Source organism: Eulemur rufifrons, chromosome 28 (genome assembly GCF_041146395.1).
Source record: "Eulemur rufifrons isolate Redbay chromosome 28, OSU_ERuf_1, whole genome shotgun sequence".
Taxonomy (NCBI): Eukaryota; Metazoa; Chordata; class Mammalia; order Primates; family Lemuridae; genus Eulemur; species Eulemur rufifrons.
The window spans coordinates 40,410,326-40,424,571 of NC_091010.1; the positions used below are offsets into that span (position 1 = coordinate 40,410,326).

A 14,246-nucleotide genomic window follows, 5' to 3' on the forward strand; every position below is an offset into this window, starting at 1 on the left:
TCTCGTTGAATGCTATTTGGGACTTGCTTCGTTAACAAAGTCTGGTACAGACCAGCCACTGGGGGACTCTTCAGAGAGAGAAAAGGTTGCCTGCCAAAGGATAGCAGTGCTGGGCGTTCCTTATAGCATGTTAATGAGCACTGTGCATGAAATCAAGGACTAACTTCCAAAAAAAAAAATTGCTAAAGTCTTTTAGGGAAATAGAATATTTCTGAAATTTTATTTAAAAGGGTACAAATATATTTATCTTAATCATTGCTTACTTAAATAATCTTTCAAAGTATATTTTTAAAAACCTACTCTGGGATTTTAGAATCATCCTAATGTATACCTCACATTTTTTGTGTATTTATGTTTTTTCCATTTTGAAGAGTATGCAATGTTGAATTCATATGTGCATAATTTTAAAGTATACATTTTATGTTTTGTAGTCCCATTACAATTAAAATTATATTTAATAAGTGTTTAGCATACTATTAAAAAATTAAGATTTGGGAATGATTTTTTTTAATGTGAATGGTTAGTTAAACTGTTTTAAGGTAGTGGGTTTACAAAGGAATCTACTCAGTAACTGTAAAATATGTTCACTCACTGATTTACTCATAAAACATTTATGGAGTGGCCACTGTATGGCAGTTCTGGGCCTTAGCTACTAAGACTGCAAATATGAATAAAATATAGGTTTAAGGAGCTTGCGATATAATGCTAGATATGGAGACTAAGAATCTAATCTGCACAGTATGAAGAACCTAATATACGACAGAAAACGGATCCCTTAGAAGGTGAGCGAGTTAAATCCAGAGTACTTAAATCCTTGAGCAGCACGACTTTCAGGGGGTAGGTGCAAAGGAGATTTAGGAGAGACTGATCACAGGAAGGGATGGAAGCAAGAGGGTGCCATGGTGTACTCAGGGAGGGAGGGTTTTCCCAGGAATTAGTATCTGATAAGTATCCGGAAAGGAGGGAGGGTAGGCCACCACTTTGGTGTTTTCAGAATATTAAACAGAACTCATATCTAAACGCTAAAATACTTCAAGCTAAACTTAACCAATCACTAAGTTTTTAAAATCTATATTTTTTCAAAAACGACTACCATATTCTTGGAAAGTGTTTATTTAAAATTAGCATGTTGACTCTTATGTTTGACGTTAAAATATTTTAAATCAGTTTTAAATATGTATCCAGTTGTGGATGCCTCTTATCTGATGAGTTCATCTCCTCCGCAGTTTCGGTGTCTGAACTGCTCAGCTTCGCAAGTCTGCTCTCAGGATGGCCCTTTGTATCAGGTAAGAGGCACTCACGACTGTACATATGACCATCACGATGCCCTGACGGTAATCGCTCTCATCCCAAATTCCAGTTTCTAAGACATTTAATTTTGTATAACTAATAGTTATTTGAGGTACAGAAACTTACCTTTTCAACTTATATACTCAAAGTTTCCCATAATTTTAGTTTTCCTGAATTATCTATCTAATTTTACTGAACTAAAAATAAAACTATAAATGTTAAGGCCATTATTTATAAGTTAGGAATTTTTAATAACTATTAGTTTCAGCCCTTGAGAAATTTCTGCTCCATATTGGATTGGGATGTTACCTTCTTTGTTTAAATCTTAATGAATCATTCATCCACAAGTAAAATATAAAATGCCAAAATAGGTGAATCTGAATAACAGCAACAGATAATTCAAATTGAGTTAGCTCTTAATAATGACATGATAGTGACCCTGTTTAATAATGTACTCAGAAAACTTGAACATGTATCAGAGAAAAGTTTAATAAAAAACATTTTAAAAATTTGGGAAATAGAGACTAATCATACAGTAACGATTATTGTTGGATACAGAGAGGATCAACTTTAATCCTGTGGATTAATCATAGCATTTCTTTAAAATATCCATTGTTCTTTTATCTCAATAATTAAGGTAGTCTTCATCCTTACTTCCTTGGAGCTAATAAAAAAGAAAAAAAAAGGAGGAGGATTGTAATTATATAACAAACTTAACTAGCAAACTTACCTCCAGTGTTAGAGTTTGGGGGCTGGCACAAATGAATCACCTCAAATCAGTAGTTGAAAATGTTTACTGAACAGTTTATCTAGAATTTCCTTAAGTCTTTTTGTCAGAGCTATGATATGGGAATCTCCATGCGCTTAACTAAAGTGTGAGCTTTTTGATACACATAGTTTAAGTCATAGTTTTTCAGAAATGGAGAAAATGAATTTAACATTTATAAAGACCAAGAGAAAATCTTTGGAGGAGAAATATTCTTCTCTTTACATTATTCAGATAAGGGTGGGGGTGAATATATAATTTAACTGAGCTGGTGAGACTTGTGTATATCTGAAGTATATAGATATTTCAGCTGTTATACCTCATAACTGATTTTAGAATGATGAATTATAGTGACCCCTGCCTGTAGCTACAGCCCATACATCCATGGCTTTCTGCTTTTACTCTTGGTGTTGATGTCTATGTATTTCCTTAGAAATGACGATGTCCTTAAAGTATTAGACAATAACTGGAATAATACTAAATTTCCAAATCCACACAGATTTCCTTTTCTTTCTTCATTAATGGATTGAAATTAACAGTTAACTTATGATGCACCCTTAACTTCCTCAAAAGGATGCCCAGATGATTTTATGGTCACATTCTCTCAAGGAATGGATCATTCCAATGCTATACATATTGTTTAAATTACTGAAAAAGATGGAATTTTCCCAAATTTATTTCACAAAGGTAGCATAAACATGATAGTAAAAACTGGCAGAAAACCGACAATTAGACAACTAGTACCATCTCTCATTTTGAATATAAATGGAAAGATGGTAAATAATATACTAAAAAAAATAAACCAAGACCTAATAGTATTTATCAGAAATGCAAGAATGGCTTAATATTGGGGGATATTGAAAAATATATATTATAAACATTTTATATACACACACTGTCAAAAATCATCAGATGTTGAAAAGGCATTTGATAAAATTAAATGTCAAGTCCTGATTTTTTTCCTGCCAGCTCATTTTGAAATATTTTAAACAAAAAAAATGAAATTATGCAAATGAATATCCTTTACCTAGAATCACCAGTTTAACATTTTGCTACATTTTCTGCCTCCTCTTCCCATCTCCTTACCTTATTAATATCTCTCTCGCTTCCCTCCCTCTTTCCTTCCTCCTTCCCCCCTATATATACACATTTTTTTTTTTTTTTTTGGTAGAACCATTTGAAAGTAAATTACATGTATCAGGACAGTTGACCACTAAATACTTCAGTTCTCCCCACAATTAAATTGTGAAGTGTTTTTTTTGGTGTTTTGTTTTTTTTTGCTTTTAACTACTTTTTATTTTTTTATGTCTCAATGCATTATTAATCACTTCCTGAAAAGGCAGCTGAATTGCAGAACACATACACATACAAAATGACAATTTCTAAAATGTTAAAATCATTACAGATTGCAAAAGAACACTACTTAAAGATAGCTTAACATATTAATGAAAATGAACACCACTTTATTACCAAAAAAATTGTTAACTTACATTCACTTATGCAACATATTTGTCTGTGATCCAATTCTGGGTTAGCTATTAGGACACAGAATTAATAATTTATAGTCTCTAACCTCTAGGAAATTACAGGTATCTGGGTAAATCAAATATGTAAAAGAAACAAGTATTTACAATGCAAAAGTCTCCTCATCTCAAAAAACAGGAAATAAAAACAATTGATTTTTGTCCTCAGAAATCAATATTTAATCTATCAGAACAGAAATCTGCAAATTATGCTTAAAGAAATAGACTGATCCTCAGACCGGTGAAATTTAGACTATCATCTGATTTAAATATATTTAAATCAGAAAGAATGTGTGGATTAGCAAAGGGATAGTTTATCCATTTAAATATTTGGAGAAAATCATATATAGAGAAAAAGGGGCAAAGGTTGGTAGTTATACTCCAAACACTACTCAGAGGAAAAGTATTTATCAGGTTTACAGGATTATCTGCTCTGCCTAAAGGCTCATCCCTATCGCTGAGATTGCTCTATCTAGTTATTGGAGCCTGTGGCCATAAAATATTTAAATTATACAATGGATAAAGTTAAATGCAATTCCAAACACACTTTACCTGATTCCTGTTCAACTTGACAAAGTCAGTCATTCTAAAGTTCATCAGGGGCTGGGCGCGGTGGCTCATGCTTGTAATCCTAGCACTCTGGGAGGCCGAGGCGGGTGGAACGTTTGAGGTCAGGAGTTCGAGACCAGCCTGAGCAAGAGTGAGACCCCCGTCTCTACTAAAAATAGAAGGAAATTAGCCGGGCATGGTGGCACATGCCTGTAGTCCCAGCTACTCGGGAGGCTGAGGCAGAAGGATTGCTTGAACCCAGGAGTTTGAGGTTGCTGTGAGCTAGGTTGATGCCACAGCACTCTAGCCTGGGCAACAGAGTGAGACTCTGTCTCAAAAATAAATAAATAAATAAAGTTCATCAGGAAATGAAAACACATGCTTCTCTGGTCAGTCACATTTTTAAAAAGAGTAATGACAAGGAATGTGCACTGCCACATACTAAAATGTATTGTAAAGTAAATAAAATAGGGTACTATCTTAAACATAAACTAGGAACAAAAAGTATAGCTCAGGAACAGATTCTGTATGTATAAGTCTATAAAAAGTATTTCAAATTAATGGAAAAAAAAGATTCATCTAACAAATGTCTATTGAGCATTTAGCATGTGTTGGGTACTCTCCTTAGGTCTTTGGAGATACAATGAACACAAATTTTCTCTCCCATGAAACTTACACTGGAATAGTAGTAGCAGGCAAAAAATAAATGAGTAAAATTTTTAGTGTTGAAGAAAAAGTAGATAAATAGAATATTTTTGATAAGATAGCCAAGGGAAGGCCTCTTTGAGATGGTGATTCTTGATCAAAAGAAAGATCAGTTGCTTTGTGAATCTCTGTCATAGAGCACTGAAGGCTGGGGGAACACACTGCAAAGGCCCTCAGATTACGTCTAGTTGTTTGAGAATTGCAAGGGGACCAGTGGGGCTGGAGCCACGACATTGCAGGAAAAGGCAGTTGGTCATAGTGCACTCAGAAATGGAAGTGTAGGGGGTGAGATATAGATCTAGTAGGGCTTTCTTTCAGTTAACTGTACTGAGACTATTGTGGTGGGGGGTATTCAATCTATAACTCACATTATACATCAGTGTCAGTTTCTGATGGCTTAAGGTGGTAAATATTTAAAATAATAACCATAAAAGATCAAGAAGAAAATACAACTGAATAACTGATCTCAAAGTATGGATGGCCTTTCACATTCTACCTAATACAGTCAAGCTGACTGTTTTGCTACTATGCTAGCAAAAATAGCATAGCTAAGGAAATATTTGTGATATATGATAGAGGAAGATTTAATGCCCGTACTACTACATAAAGAATTCATAAAAATCGGTTAAAAACAAGCCTACCTTTCCATAGAAAAATGAGCAAAGGGCATGATCAGGAAAGATACAAAAGAAGGAAACACAATTGGCTGATAAGCATATAAAAATGATTAACTTCTTTAAAAGTGAAGAAATGAAAAAAATACCATTTTATGCTTATTAAATTGCTAAATTGGCCAGGCGTGGTGGCTCACGCCTATAATCCTAGCACTCTGGGAGGCTGAGGCGGGTGAATCATTTGAGCTCAGGAGTTCGAGACCAGCCTGAGCAAGAGCAAGACCCTGTCTCTATTAAAAATAGAAAGAAATTAGCTGAACTAAAAAATATGTAGAAAAAATTAGCTGGGCACAGTGGCACATGCCTGTAGTGCCAGCTACTCGGGAGGCTGAGGCAGAACGATTGCTTGAGCCCAGGAGTTTGAGGTTGCTGTGAGCTAGGCTAACGCCACGGCACTCTAGCCTGGGCAATGGAGTGAGACTCTGTCTCCAAAAAAAAAAAAAAATTGCTAAATTAAGAGGGGGAGTGGATGGTACTCATTCTTGCTGAGGCAAGACTCTGTCTCTGAAAAAAAAGAAATTAAATAAATAAATACATTTTTAAAAAAAGTGTTCCTCTGTGCTCCAAGTTAAAATCTGCCTCTGAAACTCTTTTTTAATTATCATGTAGGACTATATTAAATTATGTGGAAATATGTTTATGGAATTTCTAAACAGATAAAACTTAAATGGTACAAACCATACGTTTAGCATGATTTCAGTTTTGAAAAAAACAAATGTAGATAAAATGACTAGACAAGTATTCACTAAAATTATTACGGCAGTTAACTTTGGATGGTAGAATTTAAATAATTTCTTTTTTCTTGGTGCTTTTCTGTATCTTCCAAATCTACAGTAAAAACAAGTTACTTTTTTGATAAAAATAAACTTATTCTTTAAGGAAAAAAGGATAATACATCAAACAAAGACAGTTTTACCGTTTTCTAAAATTATCACATTTGAAATGTATTCTTTGGAAATGTCTGTTCTTTATTTTTATTACTATTGAAGACTAGAAACTATGAACTACGGGTCCATTTGGTGCAGTCCCTTAGCACTAAGAGGGAGGTAAAGGTCGACCGTATTTCATTACAGTGAGCACAGTGCCACTTTACTTCAGAAAGCAAATCCAAACACAAATAGAACTTAAAATATAGCTAAATAATTTTTCAGTGTTGTGACACATTTCAATAAAATTATTAAACTTCATATGTTCTTATAGAACAAACACAAATGGTTACTTGGAGGGGAAAACAAAATTATTTTTAGCCAAAAACTGAGAAAATCCCAACCATTGTCAATCAAGCCATTTTACTTCCCTCTCTACCTCCATCCCTGGTAGAATAGATGATGGATACTTCTACATATGATTAACGTATTCCAAATGAGTGACTTAATTATTTGCAGAAAGTGTGCAAATTCAACAGAATCAGGAATCAAAAGCAAATCCAGAAAGATTATTGTAGTGAAGGCAAGCTGCAGGTTGAGTGAGGTAGAATGGAAATTAGTAAAGACATCCAGGGTGTCTGTGTTAGTGGTCTCAGAATCTGGCTGGGCTTCAGAAACACCTACAGAGGTTACTAAAATACACATTTCTATGCCCTGCTCCCAGATAATCTGATTTAGAGGGGACTGAATAAAGTTTAAAATAAAAACAAGAAACAATAAAACCAAAGTAGTTTTAGACCATAGAAAACCTGAGAGACTGAGACTTTTACCCAGCCCTTAGAAAGCTGGAAGTGGTATCTGCCATACTACTTCATCTGGCAGAACGAGACCTAGGTTACTTGTATTCCTACCCTCTAGTCCCATCCTGAGCTGAATGGTAAAAGAGACTCCAACGTTGAGTCTTCCCAGTTTGTAGTATAGTTGTGATAAGCACTGAAATGGTCATTTTCAGGATTGTAGAATCTCAGTCTATCCCTTTTCATTTGTATGAAAGAATACAAAATTCTCTGTACTACGTTTTTGTATTCATCTACACTAAGATGGGGAAACATTAGTTGTTGCCTATCTCAGCCTTTTCTTGGTTCCGTAAAAGTAGCTCCTCAAATTTTGTTTTAAAAAGGGAAATTTAACTGTTAAAATTTACATGATCATTAAATCTTTTGATGGCCATTATTTTTCTAGAATCAGTCAAGTTTTCAATAATATGCAGCAGAGGTCAAATTCAAAGACCTTCAGACATCATACGGGTCTTGCACATGACTAGCACTAGTGCAACACGTTAGGCATAGGCAGGCCTATGGGGAACTGAAAGTTACATGCCCTGCTTACAAGCATTCAACCCTGTGAGACTGAGCAAGACAAGTCAGCAGGCTGGACTACACCAGAGCTTATGCTACTAAGAGCCCACTAAGTCACAAATTAACAAAGAGACCCCTGCTGGGAATCTGTGAAACTGGAGTAGTGTTCACAAATCACATTTCTTACAAGTTTGATACTGTTTTTTCTTTTTAATATTAAAATTTAATGGTCCTTTAAAAAATGTTGGGTTGATAACTAGAATCTATATAGAACTTAGGAAAATCAGCAAGAAAAAAAATCAAACAACCCCATTAAAAAGTGGGCAAAAGACATGAACAGAAGCTTTTCAAAAGAAAGACTAATGGCCAATAAACACATGAAAAAATGCTCATCTCTAATCATCAGGGAAATGCAGATCAAAACCACAATGACATATCACTTAACTCCAGGGAGAATGGCTTTTATCAAAAAGTCCCAAAACAACAAATGTTGGTGTAGATGCGGAGAGATAAGAACACTCATATGCTGCTGATGGGACTGCAAATTAGCACAACCTCTATGAAAAGTAATTTGGAGATACCTCAAAGAACTAAAAGTAAGAACTACCGTTTGATCCAGCAATCCCAGTACTGGGTATTTACCCAAAGGAAAAAAAGACATTCTGGAAAAAAAAAAAAAAAAAAAACACCTGCACTCGAATGTTTGTAGCAGCACAATTGACAATTGCAAAGATGTGGAAATAACCCAAATGTCCATCTATACATGAGTGGATTAATAAAATGTGGAGTACTACTCAGCCATAAAAAATGATGAACGAATAACCTCTTTTATTATCCTGGATGGAGCTGGAGCCCATTCTTGGAAGTATCACAAGAATGGAAAAACAAGCACCACATGTACTCAACCATTAAATTGGTACTAATTGATCAACACTTATGTGCACATATGGAAATAACATTCATAGGGTGTCAGGCAAGTAGCAGAGGAGAGAAGGGGATGGGTAAATTTACACCTAAGGGTGCGGTGCACAATGTCTGGGGATTGGGTGAGTTTGTAGCTCTGACTCAGGCAGTGCAAAGGCAATATATGTAACCAAAGCGTTTATACCCCCATAATATTCTGAAATGAAATAATGAAATAAAAAATTATGCTGGTATTATCACTAGTACCAGGAAATATTGTAAATTATAACCCCAAACTCTTAGAATATTTTGTATATAAACTGTATTGTTTTTTATATAAATAGTCTTATCTGTCTGTCTTTATTTTATAGTCATACCCTATGGTATTGCAGTATCGACCAAGAATTGATTTCGGTTAGACCGAGGGGCACACATCTCTGAGATGAATCCTGCACTGTTTACTCATCGACAGATTGCACAGTTAATGGTGTGTGGACTAGAGGGACACAACCAGATTTTCAGCATGCAAATAAGGCCATTGTCTATCTCTAAATTGTCAATTACATTTATGTTGTTTCTATTAAGAGCAAACCAAGTGCCATTCTGCTACTGAACCGTCTGCATAGGGTATTTGTGCTGTCTCACAGTGTGCAAGTCCTGGCTGAAATCAGTTAGGTGTGCAGCCATTGATTCAGCCTTCTGAATATTTTGCTTGCCTGTTCCAAGATTGTCCTAATGTTTAATTACACTAGTTAAAATGGCTCAATCTTTGTGGTGTTGCAGTTTTCACATACTTAGTATTTTATTAATTCTTGTTTAAATAGAGTACTGTACAAGAAAATATTAATTATCTCGAAATTGTTTTATATGGAAATATATTTAGAAAAGTGGTTTTTGAGCCACTTTCCTGTTCTTGGTAAGCTTTTTGTGTAAAAAAAAAATAGTTAATTCTTGAGTGTGCAAGTCCGTTTGCAAAGAATTTCAATTATTTAACATTAGAGCACATCATACTTGTAGACATTCTAAGCATCTGTCAGTGTAGTCTACTAATTGCACAAGGAAGGCATGTTAGCCCTCCAGATTGAAAATGTATGTGACTTTTTGGAGAACTGAAGTTAGATTCACAACCATTCGAAATGTTGGCAGCTGATCACATTTACTCCTAATAAAATTAATGTGTAAGTAAGGTTAATCTTCTTTCATGATGCCTTATGACAAGTGGGTGCTGCTTCATGAAACTTCATTGTGTAGCCCATTTTGTGTATGTATCATTACATTGTTGCTCTCATTTAATGAGTGCATTGTTTCTCTTTTTAAGTTGGCCTTAGGTATATGTTATTGTGGCATGCAGAAGGTTATGATTTTTAAATATTAGGATTTTTAGAGCATATAACATTAGCTATTTTATGGATTTCAAAAGTCTCAAAACAGTTATAGATTAAAACAGTTATCTTTTACATTTCCAAACCATATGCATAAAATAGAATAAATGCAGTGTAGAAGATAAACATGTTAACCAAAATTAATGGTTTAAGGGTATTTTATTTTAGATCCTGTAGTAATCAGGAGGAAATGGGATTAACATTTTATACATGAGTTCATTAACGTCAGAACTATGATAATGTCTTGTGTTTTGCAGTTTTAAGTCTTCCATTCATTTTGGGGTTAGTCTGCAAGTCAAAGAAAGTCTTGTTACCTTAAATTATATTAAAAACTTCATTTAAAATCTTTTAAAATTTACACTTTTCAAAACATTTCTTTAGAAATTATTTTATTAATTGCTTTGAAACAAATTAATCTCTGAAACTTAGGAAAAATATTTGTTTTAGAAATCTAACATGAGCACAATCTGTGTATTACGCACTTAGTTTTTATACTGTATATGTGGTAAATGTGCTACATTTTCCAGAAAAATGTATCACAAATTAATGCCTTCTGAATTTCAAAATGCTTCTCAGAAATAAAACATTGTACAACTCTAAGAAACATACAAAATACAGCTAAATCTTGATATATTTCACAATATGAAGCTGAAACTTCATAATTATCTTTTCCTTACATCTTTTTTTCAAGTCAAAAAGTCTATTAAATTTTTCAGTTGTCCTGACTTTTGTGAAAAAGGTTATGGCAATACTTTCTTAACTTCATTTTGTTAGATTGTGTTTGTTCTTGGGAGGACTCACAAGCAAAATCTAAAAGGCAGATTTTTGTTAACTCTTTATAAATGGTTGGAAAAGACCATTACACTCAACCGAAAACTGAATTTGGATCTGGCTACAGAAATTATTTTGCTATGCTGTGAAACCCAGTTCCCAGACATCCTTGAGAACTTTTAAAAATTATAAATTTGTCACCTATAGGTCAGTGATTAATATAGTGTTTTGTATATGGAAGTTAACTTTAATTAACTTAATCAATTTAGAGTGCATTTTTAAAAACCACAAATGAGACTTGGATGTTTTGGCTCCACAGCCGAAACTTACGGCCATAAATGAATTTTATCTACAAAATCTCTTTACATTTGGCTCATTGCCTGATCATATGAAATTTCACTATTTTCCAAGGAAATATATAGGAAGTAATTATGGAACTGAGACTAGTTTTATATAAAATTGTTTATTTACTATTAATGTATTAACATTTTTATTAAAATGCAATGGAATATGTGCCAAAACATGTGAAAACCTTCTGTAAAGAAAGGCATCAATTGTCATTTGGGGAAAGGTACACATTTTTTGATGATCCTGAGTAATAGGTATTATCACTACTAGAACCACACACTTCTTCAACCAACTTCTTTTGGTATATTCAACTATGACTTTCTAAGTATGGGACTCCTTTCATGTCTAGTTATACACTATAGCCCAGTTAATTGCCCCCTAAGTCAGGCTGTAGAATTTGCAAGAAACCAGGTACAGTAGCTTTTGTGGTTAGCTTTATAAATTTAGGGTGCTTATAAAACAAACTATACATAAATAACCTATAGGGATAATCATCTGAATTCGTAAAAGCAGAGAATAAAAATCTAAATGTTTTTCTTTAACCTGTTGTTTCTTAAGCAATAAACTGAAAGAACTTTATTTCCATAAAAGGTTTTGTTTTCTGTTTTATCTGCCTTAGAAATCATAGATAAAGAAGGGTCCAGGAACCTTGGATATAAAGAATATCTGTGGTTTATAAATATTAATTGAAGTAATCATATCAGTTAATGGAGAAATCAAAATATACCCTTTTCTCTAGATTAACAAGATACTTCTAAGTATGAAAACTAAACTAAAAGGCTCATCGATGAGGTAATATTCAGTCTGGGTTGTGGGTAACTTGGGTGATGTCTTCTAACAACTTTTACAAAAGCATATTTCTTTATTCATTGATATTTCTTTATTCAGTCTATCCCATACTAATGTGCCACATTTTATAAATGTAATGACTTTGCTCAACTATATTATATACTCAAATGTAATCTAAATTTAAACTGATTCTTTAAGAAAAAATGTGTTATATAATATTGTGAACTGTTTAGCTTTATTGAAATATTTAAGAGAAAGTGCCTCATTGCTAAAGTGCATTTCTGTTTTAGATCTACTGCATAAAGTTTGAGTTATCTGTACCTGTCTCTTATGAATGGTTTCGTATCTAAATAGGCTCTTGTAAATTAGAGTAACCTTTTTTTTGAAGGATTTACATAAGAATATAGATATCACCAAAGACATTTTACTGTTAATTAATAACCATTTTGGAGAGACAGTTTTAACAGTTGGAGGTTAGAAATGTTTAGATTGCAATTTAATTTTATACAGTTAGGCAATAACCTTGATTAATTTCGAAAATATCACCAAAGAAAGGCTTTAAACTGAATTTTCTTGGTGAGATCAGTCAAATACAGGTTTTTCTTGCAATAATCAGAGCACACTTTCTTTCGAATATGTTCATCGTTTTTCAGCACCATCTGACAGATCTTAGGAAATCCTAAAAAGTAAGGAAAAGGTAAACATAACAAATAGCCTTCCTGTGGATGAAAAGTGAGAGAAATTCAGACTTTGAAAGAAAATTGAGATTTTCAAATTTTAATTTGAGAAGCGTTTTATTGCATGGAGGCAGTGTAAACTAAAATTAAGCTTATTTAGCTCCTGGGTTCTTTGTAATATGAGAAATTTTATTAAAGACAGACCTTGATAAATGTACTGACGTGCTTACTTGTGTAGGAAAGAGTACATTCTATTGGACTTGTATAAGTAAGTGTTTTTTCTATATTCAGAAATAAAATTTTGGTAAGAGCCTCTGGTCCCCCCCCCCTAAAAAGTAACTGTCTTCTCAGCAATTGGTTTATTGTCATTAGAATTTAGCCATACAACCAAATTTGGTGAAATGGGGTCACAGAACAAGTTTGTACCCTCCTTACACCGTTTCTTCTTGGGAATGAATGCTGTGGGCCACCTTAAAACTCATATTTAAAGTCTTTCTGACAGATCACTAGGTAAATCTCCTTGGGTAGGATAAAAATGGGTGCACACTCTATTTATTACATGCTCTGTCTAGTTTATCATAAGGAATTTTCCAGCAAGCTAAGCTTTATACCAGTAAGATGTTGGTTGTAGGAACTTCAAAGATGAGTTTGCCAAAACTTTAATTTCTGGATTAGAAACACAAAAACTTGAAATATTATTTTAAGATATATATTCCTATAGTTTGGGGAACAATAAGGAACATGTCTGCTAAATCTGATTTATGAAAAATTGAAAAATATTAAATACACTAGACTCAGAAACCCTTTTAAGGCACAAAATAATCAAGTGTTTCTGGATTTACTTGATAACCCTAGGTCAGTAATATTTTGAGGAAAACATCAGATTGAAGGTTTATTAAAATGTACTTAAATATACAAGGTTTCATAGTTTTGTTTTTCTTACAGTGGTGTTTTTCCAATAATTTCAAAGTGATTCTCTTTCAAGTTTAATAGTTATCACAAATGTGTTTACTTGCTGTCATATTTTCAAATAAGAATTAAAATGCTTGAGCACTTCCTTTTCAGAAAGTAATAAAATTAAAAATTTATTTTAGATGCTCATTCAAATGTGTCTATATCCTCGTTATGCCCCTTTTTCTATGACTCAAAACTGATTTTTCAGAAATGCTTTTTAATTTTAATTACTTTTAATCTAGAATCAGGTGAAATATATATGTCAAATACTGGGTTTAGTTTTCTTCCATCTTATAGAGCTTCACGCAGTAAGAAGCCAACATAGTGTAAATGAAGATTAAATGTTTCTGGGTAATGTAGAGATAGTAAGCAGATTTATGTATCCATACAGTCCACTGGAGCAGGATTCTACACATTAAACATGTAATGGGATCAGCCTAACATTGTCTGGGGTCAGTTTCCTTTTGCTGTAATTTTTAGAATGGGGGTGGGGGCCTAAGTGTCCTTATGAAGCTGTGGTCCGTGACGAGAGCTTGGGGGGAGAACCAGCGTTCTGCTGCTTTCCTGCATCTGAGCAGCACAACAGAGAGCATCAGTTTTTACTAGAGTAGCCCTCACAGTAAATAAAATTATAGAATATATTGTAAAGTTATGTTGCTAATTTTCCTTTGAAATATAAAATATTTTAAGC

General features: G+C 33.6%; 1 protein-coding gene across 4 annotated transcripts in view; it reads left to right on the forward strand.

Annotated features, from left to right (window-relative positions):
- PCGF5 (polycomb group ring finger 5) overlaps positions 1 to 10,291 on the forward strand; it is a 109,197-nt gene extending 98,906 nt beyond the window's left edge. For 3 of the 4 annotated variants that reach the window (XM_069460215.1, XM_069460216.1, XM_069460217.1), the window contains exons 9-10: positions 1,227 to 1,286; positions 9,006 to 10,291. In XM_069460215.1, coding sequence (XP_069316316.1) covers positions 1,227 to 1,286; positions 9,006 to 9,053 — 108 coding nt within the window. In that variant the 3' untranslated portion in view covers positions 9,054 to 10,291. The remainder of the gene's footprint in view (positions 1 to 1,226; positions 1,287 to 9,005) is intronic. The other variant, XM_069460218.1, reaches the window with a different exon arrangement.
- The last annotated feature ends 3,955 nt before the right edge of the window (positions 10,292 to 14,246 follow it).